This window comes from Mycena indigotica, assembly GCF_014461135.1.
Source record: "Mycena indigotica strain 171206Taipei chromosome Unknown Mind.scaff0012, whole genome shotgun sequence".
NCBI lineage: Eukaryota > Fungi > Basidiomycota > Agaricomycetes > Agaricales > Mycenaceae > Mycena > Mycena indigotica.
In genome coordinates, this window is record NW_023503011.1 from 1601251 (window position 1) to 1621929 (window position 20679).

At 53.8% G+C, this 20679-nt stretch overlaps 4 protein-coding genes across 4 annotated transcripts; 2 read left to right on the forward strand and 2 right to left on the reverse strand.

Annotated features, from left to right (window-relative positions):
- Window positions 1-5917: 5917 nt before the first annotated feature.
- On the reverse strand, window positions 5918-6363 carry MIND_01240400 (uncharacterized protein; the record flags this gene model as incomplete). Its single annotated transcript, XM_037368893.1, has 3 exons — window positions 5918-6162; window positions 6207-6222; window positions 6274-6363. The coding sequence occupies 3 exons, from the start codon at window positions 6361-6363 to the stop codon at window positions 5918-5920; spliced, it is 351 nt and encodes a 116-aa protein (XP_037214861.1).
- A 1484-nt stretch (window positions 6364-7847) lies between these two features.
- MIND_01240500 (Exosome component Rrp46) lies at window positions 7848-9102 on the forward strand (the record flags this gene model as incomplete). Its single annotated transcript, XM_037368894.1, has 2 exons — window positions 7848-8583; window positions 8633-9102. 2 exons carry the CDS (start codon window positions 7848-7850, stop codon window positions 9100-9102), a joined length of 1206 nt encoding a protein of 401 aa, XP_037214862.1.
- Window positions 9103-9657: 555 nt separating this feature from the next.
- MIND_01240600 (NGG1 interacting factor 3) lies at window positions 9658-10611 on the reverse strand (the record flags this gene model as incomplete). Its single annotated transcript, XM_037368895.1, has 5 exons — window positions 9658-9753; window positions 9807-9845; window positions 9904-10371; window positions 10416-10452; window positions 10541-10611. The coding sequence occupies 5 exons, from the start codon at window positions 10609-10611 to the stop codon at window positions 9658-9660; spliced, it is 711 nt and encodes a 236-aa protein (XP_037214863.1).
- Window positions 10612-10703: 92 nt separating this feature from the next.
- MIND_01240700 (Exosome component Rrp46) lies at window positions 10704-11877 on the forward strand (the record flags this gene model as incomplete). The annotated part of the gene is made up of 2 exons (XM_037368896.1): window positions 10704-11358; window positions 11408-11877. The coding sequence occupies 2 exons, from the start codon at window positions 10704-10706 to the stop codon at window positions 11875-11877; spliced, it is 1125 nt and encodes a 374-aa protein (XP_037214864.1).
- Between the last annotated feature and the right edge of the window lie 8802 nt (window positions 11878-20679).

The following is a 20679-nucleotide window of genomic DNA, read 5'->3' on the forward strand; positions in this document are numbered from 1 at the left end:
CCGCCGAAGGACCTCCCGGACGATCTCACGGTGCTTGCGGAGGTCCGAATGTGCGATAAGGATGTCGTCGAGGTAGATCATAACGTCGCCTGAAAGAATGAGATCCTGGAAAATGTCATTCATCATCGTTTGGAACGTCGGCGGGGAGTTTGTCAGGCCGAAATACATCACCAAAGGTTCGAACAACCCTCGGTTAGTCCGAAAGGCCGCCTTCCACTCGTCTCCTTCTTTAATCCGGACGTTATTAAAACCCCAGCGAACGCCGAGTTTGGTGAAGTAACGAGCGCCCTTGAGCCTGTTGATAAGGTCGTTAATCAACGGAAGGGGGTACCGGTTCTTAATCGTCATTGCGTTGAGGGCGCGGTAGTCCTGGACAAACCGAAGCCCTCCGTCCTTTTTCTTAACGAAGAAGACGGGGGAGGCCATCGGAGATTTCGAAGGGCGAATACGGCCTGTGGCAAGTCCTTCCTCGATGAACTCGTCAAGTTCGCTGTTCGGGGGAGAGATCGGATACACCTTGCAGTTAGCGGGCTTGGCGTCGGGGACGAGTTCGATAGCGTGGTCCCAAGCCCTTCGTTCTGGTAACGTGTCAAAGGACTCCTTGTCGAAGACGTCTTGGAACTCCTTGGCCCAGTCCGGGATCTCCGAAGGCGGAGGGGCCGAGTTACGGGCGAAGGCCTCTGCGAGGCGTTGGGACACTGTACTGCCAGCGCGGATCTCCTCAACTGGGCGAAAGGAGGTGTAGAAGATGCGGTCGCCGTCTTCAAGATGCTCGTCGCCGTCGAGATCTGGTGAGGGCTCCGGAGGGTCCGAAGCAGCTCCGAGCTCGTCGTCAGCATCATCTGGGCCAGCGATATCGATAGCGCAAACAGTGGGGAAGGCGCCCGCAAGTAGTCGTGATTTAAGGAGTCGGAGCCGCCGAACCTCGGCGCGTTCGGTCCGCTCTTCGTCACGGCAGGTAGAGCAGCTGCGGGGGCAACGACTCATTTTCACCTCCTTTGTTTCCCAGTTGATCTCGGGGTTATGCTTTTTGAGCCAGGAGTATCCGAGTATCAGGTCCTGTTTCCCAAGGTGGGTTACAGCCAGCTGAACGCGTTCGGAGTGTCCGTTGTACCGAGAGAACGAGGTCCGCGATTTGGCGAATAGACCCAGCATCATTGGGGGTGCCGTCGACGTTGTAGACCGGGATGGGTACTGAGAGATTTCGGACTGGCACATTATTCCGGTTGACATATTCTGTGTCGATAAAGTCCAAGTAGCTCCGCAGTCGACCAGGCCCGAGAGGGAGAGCTTGAGCGCGTTCGCAGTGGACTCAAGTTCAAGGGGGAGGTGCAGCGAGTTAACGCCAGGAGCGGCAGAGATGGTATAACTGCCAGGTAGCTTTTTCTCCCAGGCAAGTCGGCGAATCCGAACGGGGGCTTCGGAGGGGGCAAAGGGTGCGTCTTTCGTTTCGGGCTCGTTGTAGGGCAAGGGAGTTGATTCATCATACAAACAAGTGAAACGATTTATGGACGCGAACGAGGGCACACCAGTCACTCGTCGCGGGGGACAAAAACCCTCCGCCGGAGCCTCCGAATGCGCCTCCGCTAAGGCCGCAGTATCGGACAACCGCGCAAGCAGCTCTCCCAGCATCTCATCGCCAAGTTGCTGGATTACCTCGTCGAGGATGTCCACATGGCGGACGTCGGCGGGGAGCGGACAGTCCCGAGCCAAATGGTTGGGGTCGCCGCATCTGAAGCAGGCTCGACGAGGGGCACCCCGAGCCCTAGTACGATCCAGCTCCATAGGGACGGGAGCCGGAGGTACCGGGACGGGGGCGCGGGCCGCGGGTGGCACAGGCGGGGCCACCGGGCGGATGGGGAACGGAGTTGCCGAACGAGTGATGGGGAAGGCGCCGCGCGGAGCTCCCGAAGCGGTCCGCGGGGTAGCCGTTCCCTTAATGAGCTTTGCTCGCACCAGGGCTTCATATTGTCGGAAGGCCCGAGTGCGCCAGCCCAGATAGTCACGGAGGTCTGGGGGGTCGTTCGAAGAGGTGATGCCGTTGTTGATCAAGGGGTCAAGTCCGTGGCGGTACTTGGTTACCTTAACCAACGCGTCTTGAAGCCAGCGAGGTCCATCAAGTCCTCGAAGTCGTCGGTATATCCGTAGACATCCCGCGTTCCCATGTGATAACCCGCTTTCCAACTTAGCGAGCGCGAGGTCCTGTTCATTCTCCTCGACGAACCGAAGGCGAAACTCGGAGAGGAACTGGCTCCACCGAGGGAAGGGGAAGGGGTTTTTGCTCCCATGATGCTCTGCCCATTGCTGAGCGGGTCCCTCCGCCATATAGGACATGGCGTAGCGGACGGCCCCTTTTCTTCGCTCGGCTCTCCGTTAACTACGAAGGCCTCCGGGGCAAGCCGAGCGTAGGTTTTGACCAGCGTATAGGGAAGGCGCGGCCGCGTTTGCGATCTCCGTTAAACGCAAACGGGGGGTTTGGTCGTAAGACCAGTTTTGAGGCGACAGTAATGTCACCAAATAACACATCCCGTCGGGGGCATTCGGAGATGCCAAGGCGGTTCGGGAGCTGCCGGAGGTGGTGCGGCAGCGGAAGCCTGGGAAGCAAGGTGGGTGAGGATATTGGTGAGGTTGTCTAGTTTCGCCTCAAGTGCGTCCATGCGCGTCAGCGTCCGGAGCAGCTCCGGTAGACATAGCGGGCGTAAAGACGACAAGAGCAGAGGAGGAGGGGTCAAGTGGCAGGGGCGGTGACGAGGGGGGTACGGACTCGTACTCCGAGCCTGAGTCAGCACCAAACCTGGCAATCTTGACCGGTTAATCCCGTAGAGAGTTTCTTCTGCTGTAAGGGCAACCCTGGAGACTCCGACGAAAGCCTAGCAGGGGAGGATCCAAAGCGTGAATAAGACTACAGGAAATACACGGAGGGACCGACCTAGCAGGGGAGGATCCAAAGAGAAGAAACTCTAAGGGTCCGCCTGCTAGGGTGCCAACTATATACTGGTCGTCCGTAACTGCCGGCGACGAGCGCAGAAGGCCTGGGCGGCGTCGCAGGCTCTGTCCCAAGGTGATCGTTGGGAGGGTCTTGACGGATCGGTGATTGTGCGGGCGAAGGAGGCCGTGGACGATGGTCTGGGTGGGTCGGAGCGTCCGAGGGGGCGCCGGTCGGATGCGCCTCGGATGCGTTCGGAGGGTCCGAAGGAGGCCGAAGCGGGGGTTCCCCTGACACTCCTCCAATATCTGGACGGGCATATGGGGCGAGAGGCATGCTTGGTAGGGCAGCTGTAACCCAGATATCATCCGGTGGCAGTGTTGTTGATAAGGGGGTTAATAAGGGTACCCTCACAAGCTAAGGCGTTAATAACAGAATGGGGGTTAATAAGGGGAATAAGGGTATTTCCTTTTTGAGAAGTAGCTGATATGAGTGTTTTAAGTGCTATATAACAGTATTAAACCAATGCTAGGGCTATATAATCCTCTTATCATAAGACCTATAAGCATTGGTGAGTATTTCCTCTATGATTGTACATCTATCTCAGGCTGGAAGTTAATTATAACTGCTATTACTGGGACAAGGGCAATTGTCAGTTCTCTAATGGGACCAAAAATATCAATAAGATAATTATAGTAGAAATTTAATAAATTTTTTAATCCAAGGCAGCTATCTTTAGAGATAATCAATAATTTTGATGGCATCATTAAGGTTATTAAGGGTCTTATCATGATTCCCCTTCATGATAAGGGCTTATCATTATCATATCACAAAGGGTTAATATAACCCTTAACACTTATCAACAACACTGTCCGGTGGTGCCGCTGTTGCTGCCATTGCTGCACGCAAGGCATTACTTCCATCGAGGCGTAGTGTCTGCCCAAGAAGTAAATGCCGCAAGAGCTTCCGTCGGCTAGGGGCCATGCGCAGAAGGGTATTAACAAAAGCTCACCAACCATTCGACGGCCAACACTCAGTCACGTTAATACTCATATTTTAGATAAAAAATTTGAACTCTCTCTCAAATTTTTAGATCAATTGCTCCCAAATATTTTGAAAAAACAAGTGCTGATAATCTCTATTCGAGCTTGATTTAGTGGGCCTCGGCCCGGCCAGCCGGGCGTAAGCCTGGGCGCATAAGCACATGTGTGTGATGAGATCTGATCGGCGCGGGATACTCGTCCATGTGCATCGCTGATTACGGGAGGGTGTCACCAAATCTTTCTGGCTGCTGTTGCATGCATCGGCTGGGTGGTCCCGGCGCCGAGACTGGAACAGACAGTAGGCCAAGAAGCGATCGACGCTGACACACGCGTTAGGTGGTGTTTTAGGAAGCGTTTCGACACGTTGATTGTGCGGTGGCGATCGGCGCGCGCTGGCGCTCCCGGTCAACGGTACACAGGGGACCAGATAAAACGCAGGTCATATGTGAGGGGCGCCATTCTTCCTTCCCCTTCGCCCCGGCTTGCCGACTTTTTTCGCCTTCTTCCGCGCCTGCGCTTTTCTGCTTACTTCTGCTTCCGTTTTTGAGAAAGCCAAACACGACGATGAAAGGATTCTTGACGACCTTTTCCGCATTCCTGGCAGCGACCACGCTGCACTTGGCTGCCGCGGCCCCGCTTGCGGCGCGCGCGGGCGTCAGCGACGTCGCGAACGACATGGAGAACCTGATCAACGGCCAGGGCGACTGTGCAGATGTCGGCGTGATCTTCGCGCGCGGGACCTTCGACTCCGGGTGCGCTGCCCTTTTTTTTCCTTTCTTCCACGTGCTCACATTCGTTTCCAGAAACATCGGCGTGTGGGTCGGCCCGCAGTTCCAGGCTGCGCTCAAGAAGGCGCTCCCGGGGAAGACGGTCGCGTTCCAGGGCGTGAGCGCGATTGACTACAAGGCGACACTGCTCGGTTACCTCGGCGAAGGCGGCTCGCCCGCCGGGGCCAAGTCGCTGGCGGAGCTGCTAGACTTCTACTCCGATGCGTGCCCGACAACTAAACTGATCGTCTCCGGGTGGTCACAAGGCGCGCTTGTTGCGCACAAGGGTCTCGGCGCACTCGCCAAGACCACGGTACCCAAGGTGAAGGCACTCGTGACCTTCGGAGACCCCGCGCAGCTCTTCAAAGAGCAGATGCCGACAGTCCCCGCCACGGTCAAGACGAATGTGCAGTGCTTCGTCGGCAGCGTGCCTGATCCGCTCTGCGCGCCGTCTGGCAGCTTCGTCCTGCCCAAGACCGCCGCTGACGTCACCAAACCCTTCTCCAAGCTGCCCCCGCTTGCCGTCGGTGCCCAGGAGGCCGCAGCAGCTGCCAAGCTCGTTGCGTCTTTCCCCGGCCAGCTTGCCACCGCCAACGCCGCGTTCGTCCAGACTCTCAAGACGAACCCCAAGCGCCTCCTCCTCTCCCCGCAGCACTTCATGTACGGCAACAACGGCCTCACCGACGCCGCCGCCAAGTTCGTCGCCACCGTCGTGTAATAAAAAATGTATTCTTTCGTGTAGTAGTTAGTGTAGGCACGCCCGCCTAGCGCGGATTTTACCCTTTGGAATCATACCTTTTTTGCCATCAACCACTTCCAGCGGGAGGAGGACATTTTTGCCAGTGTTGGTGTGTTCACCTGCGAGACATGCAGCTGAGGGTGTACACAGGGACGTGTGTGCCCTTGCCGTTGGTGCACCCCGGCGACATCGTCCTTTGCAGGAATACCGTTCTGGTGGACGAACCTGGATGATGGTATTAGTCCAGGGCTTTCCATCGATTTCTTTTCGTGTCCAGCCAGATGGATTCCTGAGATGAGCTCTGATGGACGCAACGGTAACAAAGTCTTGGGGAACACAAATAGCACCCTCCCTCGTCCTTTGTCGTCCCCGCGATTATCTCGGCGAGCCAGTCGTTGATGCCGCCCCAAATGCCATCGAACGCCGAATGCGGGGAGACGAGTCAACGACCGACACGCCGTTGGCAGCGCAGCGGAGGAGGCTGGCCTGGAGCGGTGTGAAAAGGGTGAGGCTTTTGAGGCCCGAGAAGATTGGGGGTGTGGTATGAAACCACAACGCCTGCGCCCAGCGCGATATCTTCGTCGCAGACGGCGGGTGTCAGACTATAGATTGGGTGAGCTGAGGATGTGGCAGAAAGATGGTGACGCGCTCGATTGGGGACGCGGGAAGAAGGCGGAGCTGGCAATTCTGGGCATTTTGAGCCACGATAACAGCATCCACTTGAAACAAACCAAGAAGCAGGCCCACCTGCGACACCAGAGTCAGTGTAAACCCTCGATATATTCACTGCACACGCACGTTGTCCCAGGAGCCGGCGAGGAACGTCGGTGCAATCCGCTGCATCGCATTGGAGACAGCTTTTGTGAGCAAGCTTGACTGGACAGCCATCGTGTCGCGTCGCGTTTTTCGTGCTGGCCGTCAAGAAGAGAAAGTGGTTGATTGGCGGTCATGTGGCCACGTCACCGATAATGATCAAGGGTCTGGATCTGACACGGACCTCTTATTCCGTTTGTTACTCCAATGTTACTCAGAGCTTGCTCAGAGTTATTTCCAACGTCCGCAACTTGAACAGCCCGTTGGAGACGTCAAATCCACCTGGAAAGGAAAGGAAGGGCTCGAGTAATCAGGTTGTTGATAGATTGATTGCCGTGATCACGCGTGGCTTGAAAAACAGCGCGCATCGGATCAGCGCCGATTGCATCAGCCCCACAACTTGGTCCCGACACTCATGTCGCCTTTCGCTCCTTCACCGTTCCAGTCAATACTGGCGACAAATGCTGTACCAACTGCATCTCACCGTCAAGACATCCGAGTCTTTCTCACTACCCCACTCGCTGAGCTGGCGGGCCTAGAAGAGGAAGTCGCGCGGCTGCAGGTGCTGGTTGAGGAGAGCGAAATCAGGTTAAAGGCGCAAAAAGAGGTGGCGGCAGGGTACGAGGCGCTTATTTCTCCCCTCCGCGGACTTCCCGACGACCTTGTGCGGGCGATCTTCCTCGAAACACTGCCAGTGTCGCGCGCGGCCGCGTTTGTGGCAGATGAAGGCCCCATGCTACTGTGTCGGGTGTGTCGCGCGTGGAAGGAGCTGGCGTTGACAACCCCGCGGCTTTGGGCGTCAATGTCATGGGCGAATCTTCACCACCTCAAGCTATATACTTACGAGACTAACTTTGGCGCGCAGGTCCTGCCTTCCATTCTTCATGCGCGTCAGCTGCGGACGCTTGACATAAGTATTCGGTTACGTTCCCACATCTCGAAGAGCTTCGGATCGTCACCTATGACCCAGAGTCAACAAAGCATTTTCTCCATGCCCTACACGCACCGCAACTCACCCGGCTCATGCACTACGTCTTTCGAGCGCCAGCGGACATGGCAGAACCGCTCCGCCTCGCAAAGGAAAGCATCCGCGGCCTGTCCGAATTCGAGGTCGTTTTCCGAGCGTGTAGCCTGGAGCACCTCCGAGCACTGCTCCACGCACTGCCGACACTTGAGAGTCTCACGGTGGTGGGCGAGCCACATGGCCTTGCAGCCCACTCGGATGAGCACGATGTGGAGTTTTTAGAGCTTTTTGTGCCGCCGCTGGGCGCCCGTCGTCCCTTTTTTGCGCGTGCTAAAGCTGTCGCAGGTCACTTGGACGGCGAATGCGACAATTTTGGGTGTACTGCGCGGGCGGGTGGGCCAGTCTGCTATTGACAACGGGTTAGAGGCGCTGCGCATGGTGGAGATTGAATTTGGGCGGGAGAGGGGAAAGAACGAAGAGCTGGCCAGTGAGGGGGGAGTGAAAGAGGCGGTTAACGCGGGGACCTTGGAGCACGTGGTGAAGTATCGACCACAGATGGGATGGACGTATTCGTTGCTTAAAGGGACAGAGAGAGATGAGGTGGAGACCTACTATGATGAGTATTAGTCATCGATCTGACGCAAGTGACATCGATCTCCCTTCTTTCATCTTGACCGCCATGTCGTTGCCACCAGAGCTGTTGGAGAACATCGTCCTCCACCTGGCGGGGGCCAACAACGCGCTGTGCGCCTGTCTCGCTTCCGCCAGGGTCTTCCGCCTCGCCTGCGAAGCGCAGCTCTTCCACACCGTCGTCCTCCAGAAACGCTCCCCCAGCCGCGAAGACACGCAGTCGTTCATCCGAGGCTGTGTCCTGTTTGCCTCGACGCCGTATCTCGTTCGATTCGTCAAGGAGCTGCGGATACAGCTCACCGCGGAAGCGTCCGAGGCCCGTCTGCTCGAGACAGTCCTGCAGCGCATGGCCGTCCATGTCGTTCGGCTCACGATCCTGTCGCCACTGGTGCACATCAACGCCGCTCCCCCTCAGTTCCATATGAGTGTCCCCACTGGCCTGGCCTCGGCGATTCTGCATGCTATGACCCGTCCGCAATTGCAGCGCATCGATATCGACCTACTTGCTGGGATGGAAGCCAGCTTCAAGTTTCTCTCAGCTACGGTGAAGCAGAACAAGCTTCATCTATTGGACTGGAACATCGTCCACGTGTCGGTGGTGATCAACATGACCGCCGCGTCAAGTTTCTACGCTTCCGCGGGTGGCCTCCACACTCTCGCGCCGCTGTTCAGTGTTGTACGCCATCTCTGGCTCACTCGGAGTGCGTTCGTCCTTCTATTTTCCCTCGTGCTCTGACCGCGGTGGGCCAGTGCTTACCAGCTATTTTCCCGAGCTGCCGCCACTCCCAAGCCTTCGCACCTTCCATCTGCACGCCCTCGAGCCATACAGCTCCTACTCGGCCGACAACGGCACCATTTCCATCAACCCCTCGTATTCGCACTTTCTGCCCGAAATCGCCGGCCGTGCGCCGCTCCTGAACACCATCCGACTGTCTTTCAATTGGCGCATGCATTGGAACCCGACTGCCGGCCCACCGCGCGCGCTGGCCAGCGTCGCGGAGCCCTGGCCGATGATGGGGGCCAGTGTTTTCGAGGCCGTGTTTCCCAATGTGAAGCGGGTTGAATGCTCATATTCGCTCAACTGGGTGCGTGGCGCGGGTACTGGGTCTCTATTGCAGGAACGGGAAGCCGTGCAGTCGTGGTTGAGGCCCTGGACGGCAGAGAGGATGCCTGGTCCTGCAAATGCTGGGATTTTGTCCATTGTTTTCAATGAGATTTAGAAACTATGTCATGATATGAATTTTGGACATTGGATTGATGGCCTCACTGTGTGGGAAGGAATGTCTTGGCAGACAATCCCTCTAATGAAAACACTTATATTATGACTAGCAACAATCCTATTATAAGACACTTTAATACTCAAAAATAGCCAGAAAAGTGCGGACTTTTGCATTGAGCGGCTTAGTTAGCCATTAGTCAGCTGTCTGGATTTGGAGGTATGATCAGCCCGGCGGCACCATAGTGCGGATTTTACCCTTTGGAATCATACCTTTCTTGAAATCAACCACTTCCAGCGAGTGTTATGCGAGGGATTAATGACAACATGGGCATCTTAGCAACTGAGGTTATTGGGGCCGGGAGACAGAGGATGACTCGCCTCGGCTACATGGTCCTGTTCTGGCGGACGAACCTGGATGCGAACCTTGCCAGCAATGATATCAGTCCAGCGTTTTACCAGCATCGCGATTTTTTTCCGTGACCAGCGAGATGGTTTGCTGGGATGAACTCTGAGCATTCTGCGCGGCATAACACCACATTAGACTTGCAACGGGTGCTTATCGGAGGCGCTGACGATCGACCGAGCCAAGCCCTGTAGTTCTACTTTGAGCTTGTCCTTGAGGATCGGGAGGTACCCGCGCTAGTGTGTCCACCTGGGAGGCACGTCAACTACTAGTGCAACTGAGGCTATCGGGGACGGGCGTACAGGGCATGACGTGAGTGCCTTGGCCGATACCAGCGAGAACTACATGCTATAAGCCGATTCAAGTCTGAAATGATGGAGCAGAAATCGAGCAACCAACATGCTGCATCTCCCAAGTGAAGGATACATCGACCGGCTCCTTTGCTTCCGCAAACATGGAGGCGCCAGAGCCAGCGCAGGAACTTGGACTGCGTTGTATAGTTAACAACGACAGGATGCGAAACGGAGAAGCGACTGAGGACAGGCCCAGAACGGCCTTCACCCGGCTTACCGACTCGTCAAGCTCCGTCGGCTGAGTGAGCTCTACCCGCCGTCCATCGTCCGCCTTGTCCTTTGTCGTCTCGGGAAGCAATACACGGTGTTCGGACGCGCGGCCCGCGATTAACTCGGCGAGCCAGTCGTTGATGCCGCCCCAGGTTCCATCGAGCGCTGAGTGCTGGGAGTATGCGGACACGCCGTCGGCAGCGCGGAGGAAGAGGAGGCTGGCTGGCGAGCGTAAGGCTTTTGACCAGAGAAGATACAAAAGTGGCGCGCAGGATTCTCGACAGTTTGTGCTTGGCCACGCGTTCTGGGAAGAGTAAGACGTGCAAGGAACGTGAAATTAGAGCGCACCTGCAACGTACAAGTGATAGACGTCAGTGTAAATGCGCTATGAACCCAATGCGTGCACGTAGGAGCCCGCGAGGGACGTCAGGACACTCCGTTGCGTCGCACTAGCCTTTGTGAGTGAACTTCACTGGACTGCCATCGTTTCTCGTCGTTGTTCGTGGTGGTCGTCCGGAAGAGAAAGTGGTTGATTGACGGTCATGTGGCCACGGCGGCCACGTCACCGATCAGATCATGATTAATGATCGAATCGATCTTACACAATGACATCAATCTTACTCTCCTCTGCCGCTCATGTCGCTGCCCCAGGAGCTGTTGGAGACCATCGTCCTCCACCTGGCGGGGGACAACAAAGCGCTGTGTGCCTGTCTCGGTTCCGCCAAGGCCTTCCGACTCGCCTGCGAAGCGCAGCTCTTCCACACCGTCGTCCTCCAAAAACGCTCCCCCAGCCGCGAAGACACGCAGTCGTTCATCCGAGGCTGTGTCCTGTTTGCCTCGACGCCGTATCTCGTTCGATTCGTCAAGGAACTGCGGATACAGCTCACCGCGGAAGCGTCCGAGGCCCGTCTGCTCGAGACGGTCCTGCAGCGCATGGCCGTCCACGTGGTTCGGCTTGCGATCCTGTCGCCTCTCGTGCACATAAAGCTTCCCCCTCAGTTCCATATGAGTGTCCCCACCGGCCTGGCCTCCGCGATTCTGCATGCTATGACCCGTCCGCAATTGCAGCGCATCGATATAGACCTACTTGCTGGGATGGAAGCTGGCTTCAAGTTCATCTCAGCTGCGGTGAAGCGGAACAAACTTCATCTATTGGACTGGAACATCGTCCACGTGTCGGTAATAATCAACATGACCGCGGCGTCAAGCTTCTACGCCTCCGCGGGTGGCCTCCACACTCTCGCGCCGCTGTTCGGTGTTGTACGCCATCTCTGGCTCACTTGGTGGTGGAGTGCGTCCGTCCGTTCGTTTTTCATTCTTGTTCTGACCGCCGGTTCCAGTGCTCACTGACTACTGTCCCGACCTGCCGCCACTCCCGAGCCTTCGGACCTTCCATCTCCATGCCCTCGAGCCATACAGGTACTATTCCGCCGACAATGGCACCATTTCCGTAAACCCCTCGTATTCACACTTTTTGCCCGAAATCGCCGGCCGTGCGCCGCTCCTGAACACCATCCGACTGTCCTTCAACTGGCGCATGCCTTGGAACCCGACTGCCGGCCCACCGCGCGCGTTGGCTAGCGTCGCGGAGCCCTGGCCGATGACGGGGGCCAGTGTTTTCGAGGCCGTGTTTCCCAATGTGAGGCGGGTTGAGTGCTCATATTCGCTCAACTGGGTGCGTGGGGAGGGTAGCGTGTCTCTCGTGCAGGAACGCGAAGCCGTGCAGTCGTGGTTGAGGCCCTGGACCGCAGAGAGGATGCCTGGTCCTGCAAATGCTGGGATTTTGTCCATTGTTTTCAATGAGATTTAGAAAGTTTATCATGATTCACCATATTATGTTAGCAGTGTAATTACTATGATATGATTCTTTATTTATTTATTTCCCGCCTTTATGTTGCCTTAATTTTGATGAGGATTGTGGTCCTTGATATATATTATTGAATGTGGAAGGATTTTTGATGGCCATCAGTAGTTTTGATCACTGTGTCAAGTTACCTCATTTTGGTCCCAATTGGGATAATCCTGAACACAGGCCTTCCCCACCATATACCGGTCATCGGCATGAAGAAAAGAAGTTAGGATTACTATATACAGTATTTGTAGCATCATATCTATCAATTTGATGTATTAACAACCCATTTCTAAAGTCTTTCTTGGCTGGGAAGTGGGCGGCTCGCAGCCTGTATTTTGCCGTGTACTTTTAGTAATGCACAGCAGGTGGCAGTTTTTGCACAGCATGGTGCAGCTACATGTTACCTGGCACAGCTCCCACCCAGACCAGGAGGGCGGTGATAAACACAGCCACATCAGGAAATTCGCAAATCCTTTTCAAGCCTTCCAAAAGGCCTTTCATTTCTGCAGGAACTTCCAGTGGCCTTTTAGGTCTTTTAGTTTTGCTTCCGGTCCTTCTGGAAAACCTTTTGATGGCCAATCTGTCAAGATGATCAATTTACCGGGTATTATCCCGCATTTTGACAGTTATTCAGCGTCGACAGGCCATTTTTCCCCCACTCTTTTCTTCTTCCCCCACCATCTCCCTGCCCTGTCAAGAATACTCCTCCCCCGCGAACCTTGTCCCGCGTCCCTCAAGCACGGCTGAACCTCAAGTGACTCAACCCTCCATAGCAAACCTTTCAAAATCTGAAGTATATTCAAGTTTGCAAGCACTGCGTGCCTTTCAAGCTCAAGTCATTCCATCCCCACCAGTACTCCATCAAGCGCAAAAACCATCCAGGCAACGGCAGCAAGGGCTAGTCCTTCCCACCTCATAGTGCTCCAAACCAACCCCCGCGATGTCATCGTTCTACCACGCCAGCGCCAGCGCCAACGTGGGCACCAGCACCAGCACCAGTCCCATCCCATCCCATTCCTCTCGCTCTTCACCATGCGCTTATTCATCGACCTCTGGGCTAATGTCAGTGGTAAAAGGTCTGCATATGCCAGAGGTGAGTTGGCCCGAGCTATCTGGCCCGCTTTTTCGCTGACGTGGCAGTGCCATCCAGCAGGCGAGGCGGCTGTGCGTCGAGCAGTACGGCTCCAAATCACGCAGCACAGCATCATGCGCGTAGAGAATGCTCGGGTGTGTCAACCTCACTTCTCTTTCTCATCATTTTACGGACCTTCCCCCCCAGGCTGTTTAGGCCTGCCCTCCCAGGAACCTATTTATCCAATTTTGCTCGGGCGCGGCCAAGAGTGGCTCCACAGACGTCGACGTGGCACAACGATGGGGCCAGTGGAGGATGTCAATAACAGACGGGGCTATGTGGCAGGGGTCTCAATGCAAATAAACATGTCAACTGAATGCTGGTTGTAAGGGCGTACAGTCTATAGATATTATTTTATGAGTTGCTGCGTGCCACTGCTCGCGCACCATCGACTGCACCGCTATCAAAGAGAGAGACTATGGTGGGGCAGGCATCTTATCAACAGCACTATTGCACCTGCTAAGCCCAATTATCTACTCTAATTAGAATGAAGAGCCCACTGGGGACTTCATTCTAATTAGAAGGGAACATATGAAAATGCCTATGCTGTAGTAAAGCTCACAATAAATCTTCTATAACTGCAATAACTTTACAGCATAAGATGATACTGACCCTAAGTGTCTATGCTGCAAATGTCATGCCTATGCTGCAAATATAAATATTTACTACAAGACAAGAAGCCTTAAGCTGCAACTAGAGTACTTATGCTTCAAGAAAACTGCAATAATTTCTAAGTCAGCAGCTGCTACATATGCTGCAGTAAATTCCAGACATTTACCCTAGTAGGTAAGTTCAGTTCTAACCAATCATAGACTACCTGAAAAGGAAATTCCTAATCGTCAGTAAAATTCCAGCAGCAGGCCAATACCTACCAGCTCCATACAGTCTGCTATATAATGTGATATAAATGTTACCAGTGTGACATGGTTCCAAAAAAGGAAATTTTCACAGTTCAACAGCAGGGTTACCAGAGACTGTCACTGATTGTCACAAAATCAAAGTTGTGCATTTGAACTATACAAAGAACTTTTGTTAAGTGACCTATAGTCATAACTGAATAATTGTGTCAGTAATGGCTAATTATTTGCTGATCTCCACCTGATATAGTGATATTTCACTAAATAGACAACTTACAGAGATGATTCAAGCACTATAAAGTGTACCTGCAAGATAAGATTAATATTCTTGACAATACAGTGTTATCAATACATATAGATTATCTCATCATTATATATCACACACCTTGATGCAGCAATATCTTCACTGATTCTGCATAAAGTCAGATGATTGTTATACTGGTAGGTAAGTAATAACCTAGTGTAGACATGTTCTGTAGTTTTCCTCCATTAAATGTGATCAAGCTCACTCAAAAGTGAGGGGTATCCAATGGATTGAGCGCAGGAAGCATACAGAAGGTCTCCCTAAGAGATGGAATACCTTTTATCTTGTTTTATCCATGAAATCTCTGGTAAATGTCTATTATACACATAGCTGCTAGTATACATCATATTGGCAATATAGCCATGATCTGTTAGTTGATTATGGATCAAAATATGTCATTCAGTTAATGAGGTATATACATATACCCGCATACTCTGATTCATGAGTGTATGCTCTTGGATGGTGAATTGCGGCAGACATTCAACTACTGGGAAAGTGTGAAGACTGGTTTACAGGAATTGTGAGGTCTATAAACTAAGTGTTGGACCTTGAGGTGGGTGTATGAAGATATTTGAATGTCTACTAGGACCCTATACCAGAATCAGTTGTGGTTCTGGAGTGTGCTACTAAAGGTAGCTGAAGAGAGGGTAGGTACCCATAGAGTAAAAAAGAGTGTCTTTGCTATTACAACTGGTTAGAAATTAATTTCAAGTATGATAAAAGACTTGAACTTAAGATTGTATAGAACCTTAAATAAACCTGCCCAGCACTTGAATCAACCTCATAGCTATTCTGGATCTTGTACAGGACCATTATCAATATTATCTATTCCAATAATGATGAGTTCACCATGGTATAACCTTGGTGAATCTAGGGAATCTGAGTATATATAATAGTAGGGGTATAGTATACCTTCCAGAAACTGGTGCCCCTGCCCCTCTAGCATATCTCTATACGAGGTTAGATAGCACCTAGGGTCTCTAGGAATTCAGTGACCTCAACACTTTCTGTGGGGTCACTAGTCGGTAGGATTATAGTGGAATATCCTCTGTAACTGCTCGGATTATGGGATTCCATAGATGAGGGCCCAAGATATCAGCAAAATGCTCCTCAACTCAGTATTCAGTCATACTTGGCAGTTAATAGATTAAGGTGATGGTGACAGATGGTATGACTGGATGGGCTAGGATATGGTGATATAATACACCTTTTAAATAAGCTCTCTCCCAGCTTTATCCTTGCAGGCTAGCTGAAGATTCATGCTTATCTTTCACGGTTGATAGAGGTCAAATACCACTGATGAGCAAATGCATTGTATTCTCAGTGCCATATTCACTGTGGATTAGGAAGTCACACACTAGAGCCTCAGTCTATAGTATCTACATCTACAATCCAGCCACCTTACATGTTTTAATTTTGAGATATTCCATTTTTTATGAATGAATGGTGAATATGGTAATTATATCAAATTATGATGATGAAAATATCTCATTGATCAATGATACCTTTGAGAAGCTTCTACCTAGTACTTGATCCATGTGTTTAGCTTAGGTATCTATGGAGATAGAGGCCTATCAGTTATCTATTGGCCAGTGATTGGACAGTTTTAACCTAGCTATTGAGCTGTAACTATAGGTCACTTGATAAAAGTTGTTTGTATAGTAAAAATGCACAACTTTGATTTTGTGACAATGTGTGACATTCTCTAGTCATCCTGCTGTTAAACTGCGAAATTTCCTTTTTGGGAATTATGTCACACTTGTGACCTTGTGTCAGGTAGGTATTGGCCTGCACAGGTGCTAAAATTTTACTGACGATTAGGAATTTCCTTTTCAGGTAGTTTACGATTAGATAGAGCTGGACTTACATACTTGAGTAAATGTCTAGGACTTACTGCAGCATATGTAGCAGCCACTGACTTAGAAGTTACTCTGTCATATAGCTGGAAATTATTGCAGTTTTCCTGCAGCATAAGTACTCTAGTTGCAGCTTAAGGCTTCTTGTCTTGTAGTAAATATTTATATTTGCAGCATAGGCATAATATTTGCAGCATAGACACTTAGGGTCACACTGGTCGCAATGTCAACGGTGGCCGGGAAATGATGGTCCGATTGACAGCCTGTCCAACGGTCTGTACGGCAGACCCAATGGCGGTTCGAACGGGAGCCAGGTTTTCTTTGTGAGTTTCTTTGTCTGAAATAAAATCTTTCATTTGAAGTCGCAACACTGTTTATAGACTGAATTAATAACATGATGGTGCGGATTTGATCCATCCAACAAGCACCCATGCGGGTCGTCTCCCGCCCGCCGTCCCAGCCACACATTCCGCGCACCCACGTGTCCGAATCGTGTTTGCAGCCACCTACAACGGCAATAAATGTGAGCCCGGTTACACGGATCGACCTGTGCTCACCACGTGGCTCCCACGTTATCTTGCGTCCCAACTTGGTCCCAACCATAACCATCGAATGACGACAGCAATGATGGACAGGCGGGAGGGGTTTGTGGGAGGCAGAAGGGGCAGAGGAGGAAGGTAAGTCCGTCTTGAGTCCGTCTATTGCAAGACTTCAAGTTCCCCAGCACTACAACTCCAAAACGCGCTCCCGCCCCGCCGAGACTTCGGTCTCGCTGACTCTCGCATTGTCGCACAGTGGTCTAATGACCAGCATCCGCCGCCGCTTACGGCCCTCGCCCTCGGAAACGGTGTGCGCACGCCGATGTCGCAATGGGCCTGGCTGTCTATCCTTTAGTGTGCGCTTTCCTCGCGGATCTGAGGTGACGCCGTTAGGCCAGCAGACGCTCCCTGCGGGCATGCTGGGGCGAACTCTTCATTCGCCGACCGAGTGGTAAAGGCAGGCAACAAACTCCGCCCACAGGGTGGAGCGCGAGTGTCGGCGCGTGGTCGTGACTCGGATATGGCGCCATATTTTGGTCATGGCCGCCTGCCGCGTCGTCTGTGACGCCGATTGCGCACGCCGGGCCGACGGGAGGAGCAGCAACGGGCAGCTGTGCGTGGCCCTTCGCAACTTCGGGTCCACGTCGTGGAGACCGCCCGACTCAATGACGCACATGATGACATCGCGGTCGAGGAAACTCACCTCGACCGCGATGTGCGTCATTGACTCCATGCCGGGTGGCCGGAATCCACCATGCCCTCCCAACCTCTCCGACGACTGGTGGTGGTGGATTGCGCGGTAGACGGGAGTTGACGCCGAGGGCCGCACGAATGGCTCCGCTGGACCTTGTAGTCCGTGGGCCCGGGGGGCCGCCCGGCAGGGCGGGAGCTGTACACGTGGCCGGCGGTGGGCCAAGAATACTTGTGCTGCAGAGCCGCTGGCGGGCGGGGAGTGCGAGCATGCGGAGGCAGTTCGAGAACATGTCCATATTGCCGACTCGGATGTACCGCAAATGTCGCGGGGTGGATTCATTCAGAACACGCTCTTGTGCGTGGCTTCGTCGTGGTCGGCCAGCCGAGAGGCCCGAGGCGCTGGGAAGGCGTCGAATGCAAGTCGAATGTGAGGGAGTGAGAACAAATCATTGACAGTGTTACCCCGGTCAGATCGGGCTTATTGGATCAATTGCGCCGGACCGGTCGTTGGAAACGCGACGCCGAAGGTTGGCCGAAGGCACCCCGGCAGGTGATGTCAGTATCATCAAACCAGGCGCTGAGTAGGTCTGCAGCGCCGGGACACCACTGGCGCTTCCAGCGCATCATCGTGATGTTTGCTGCACCTGCCAGCATCTGCTAGTGGTGCAGACGTCGTGTCCGAGTCCTGAACGTGTGCGCCGTGCGGTGGACGCCACCCGGGCACTCAATTACATGTGCGCGTCTGTGACTCAGATCAATAGTAAATGGGACAAAGAGTTTTTCTTTGTTCATCTGGCTCCCAACCAGACCGCCGTTGGGTCTGCCATAAGGGCTGCCAGCCATGCTCTCGGTAGACCTGTCATCCGGCTGTCATCAGCCGGCCGCCATTGCCATTGCCACCGGTGTCAGTATCATCTTATGCTGTGAAATTATTGCAGTTATAGAAGATTTATTGTGAGCTTTACTGCAGCATAGGCATTTTCATATGTTCTTTTCTAATTAGAATGAAGACCCCAGTGGGCTCTTCATTCTAATTAGAGTAGATAATTGGGCTTAGCAGGTGAAAGACATACCCTCCCCCGCCCCCGTTTCGACCCCCGTCTCCGACTCCGCCCGCGACTCCGGTCATCGTCCTTCGCCGCCTCACTGCCTGGGAAAAGAAATTGCCCAAGCAGTACACCGTCGCTGCCTCCCCTGGAGTGAACTCCCTCCACCTCCCGTTGGAGCTAGAGTCCACCACCAGTGCGTTGAAGCTCTCCCTTTCTGGGCTTGTTGACTGTGGTGCCACCTCCGACTTCATCGACACGAACTACGTCGCTCGGAATGGCATTCCGGTCCGCACCCTGGCGCAACCGATTCCGGTCTTCAACGTCGATGGCACTCCGAATGATGCTGGCTCCATCAACCAGATCGCGGACCTGGTCTTACGCTACAAAGGCCATTCCGAGCGTGTTCAACTCGCCGTGACCCATCTTGGTAAACAAGACCTCATCCTGGGGTACTCCTGGCTGCGGAAGCATAACCCAGAGATCGATTGGGAAACCAAGGAGGTCACCTGCTGCAGCTCATTTTATGCGCAACACTTGGGCTGTTGCCCACAAGTGTTATGTGCAAAATGTCGGGGGTTTAGGGATCAATCCCCGGAGCGCCGGCAGGGGTCAGGAAACACTCGGAACATCATCAGAAATTGATGGATGGACGGGCTGTGTTGTCATCAATGCGGGAAATTCGGCATCTCGGCTGAGGACGGCTAAAAAACCCATGATATTACTAATTTGACCACATCCTGCGGGTATACAGCAGCTAACCGCCATCCATCCACCCAGCATCGCACTCGCGCCATCCACCGCGCTCGCGCCGCCTGCTCGCCCGCCCGCACTCGCGCGCCGTATGCCTGCCCGCCTGCACTTGCGCCACCATCACACAGGCCTTCCCCTCCACATTACGCCACTGTCTTCTCCCACGCACACCTCGAAAATCCACTGTTGCCTCCGAGCGCCAGGTCCCTTCTCTCCCCGATGTATGCTCCCAGCCACATCTGCTGACAGTTACACATTGCTAGATGCCATGCTAAGCAGAGCAACAGCCCGGGTATGTCGGCTCATGCGGAAGCTATCGTCAAGTTACGGTCGCCACCAGCTTGTAACCAGCGCTCCTCCGTCATTGCCCAGCCAAGCGCCGCTATCAAGAGCTAACGGGAGGACACACGCATGGGTGTTGACCCAGCCGCAGGCCGCGCCGGAGACGTCGCCCACGCCGAAATTGGCGGGCGGGCGTGCGGTGTGTGTGTGTGTGTGTGTGCGCGCGGGTTCGGTGGCTCGTGATATCAGGATGGCAAGGACAGGCCATTGGGCTGGACGGTATTGCAAATCATATATGGTCGTTGGGTGCTGTGCCGCCGTTGCGAAGAGCGCCCAGCTGAGGGAATTGGCCACGACGCGCAGAAGGTAGGCCACGTAAGGACGCCGCGTCCCACGTCGTTGTCCATTGTTGCTCCTGCCACCCACAGAAGTCTTCTCGCGGCTGCCGCTCCCGTGGTGGTCCACACTGCCCGCAGTCGCCGAGCTCGAGTCCTAGCAGTAACCTAGTGGTGCAATGCCCGTCCTTTGCTCTTGAAGCCAAAATTCCTTGGCAGCAAGATGCTGCTCCTCCACCCCCGTCCTCCGGCATACTCTTGGCCACACCAATGATGGTCGTCCGCAAAGGCGATCTCAATAAGCGAGTGAAAAAAAGAGAAACTGCGTCAGACGCACCTCTGTAGCACCTCAAAGAGTCCCTCCTTCCAGCTCAAACCAATGGTGGGAGAGTTCTATGCTTGTCCGTGAGGCAGGCGGTCGTTCATCTCGTAGGGATGGTGGTCGAGAAGAGAGAAGATCAGACACTGTCACTCTATCAGACACTGTCACTCTATGTGACAGTGGATCACAAGCCTCGCAACAGACATGTTTAAACACTATGGTCGCGATGCTAATCCCGGGCCCAAACGGCGAGGTTTTGCCCAAACTCGGGCTTAAACGCGGGCACTGCCCGTTCGGATGGCCGTCAGCGGGGCGCGATCACACGCAGACGTCATGAAGGGGTAGCGCAGTAACTTTGGTGAGTATTACATGCCCGGAAACCCATGCGTTGAGCATTTGTGTCAAGAAACGAGTGAATGCACTCACCAGGAGACGATGGGGGATTGCGGGACAACGGCGACGGCGTCTCGCACAAGCTCTGCTGGAGTTGTGCACACATATGGGCCCGACGCGGGCCCACACTCTCGCGAAGAGCACGCGGCCAGGTTCCCGGCCCGCAGGCACTATCAATTGATTCGGATAGGCAGGCCCGGGATGGAGGCGCGAATGGTGTCAAGTGAGCATACATCGTGATTTGGACG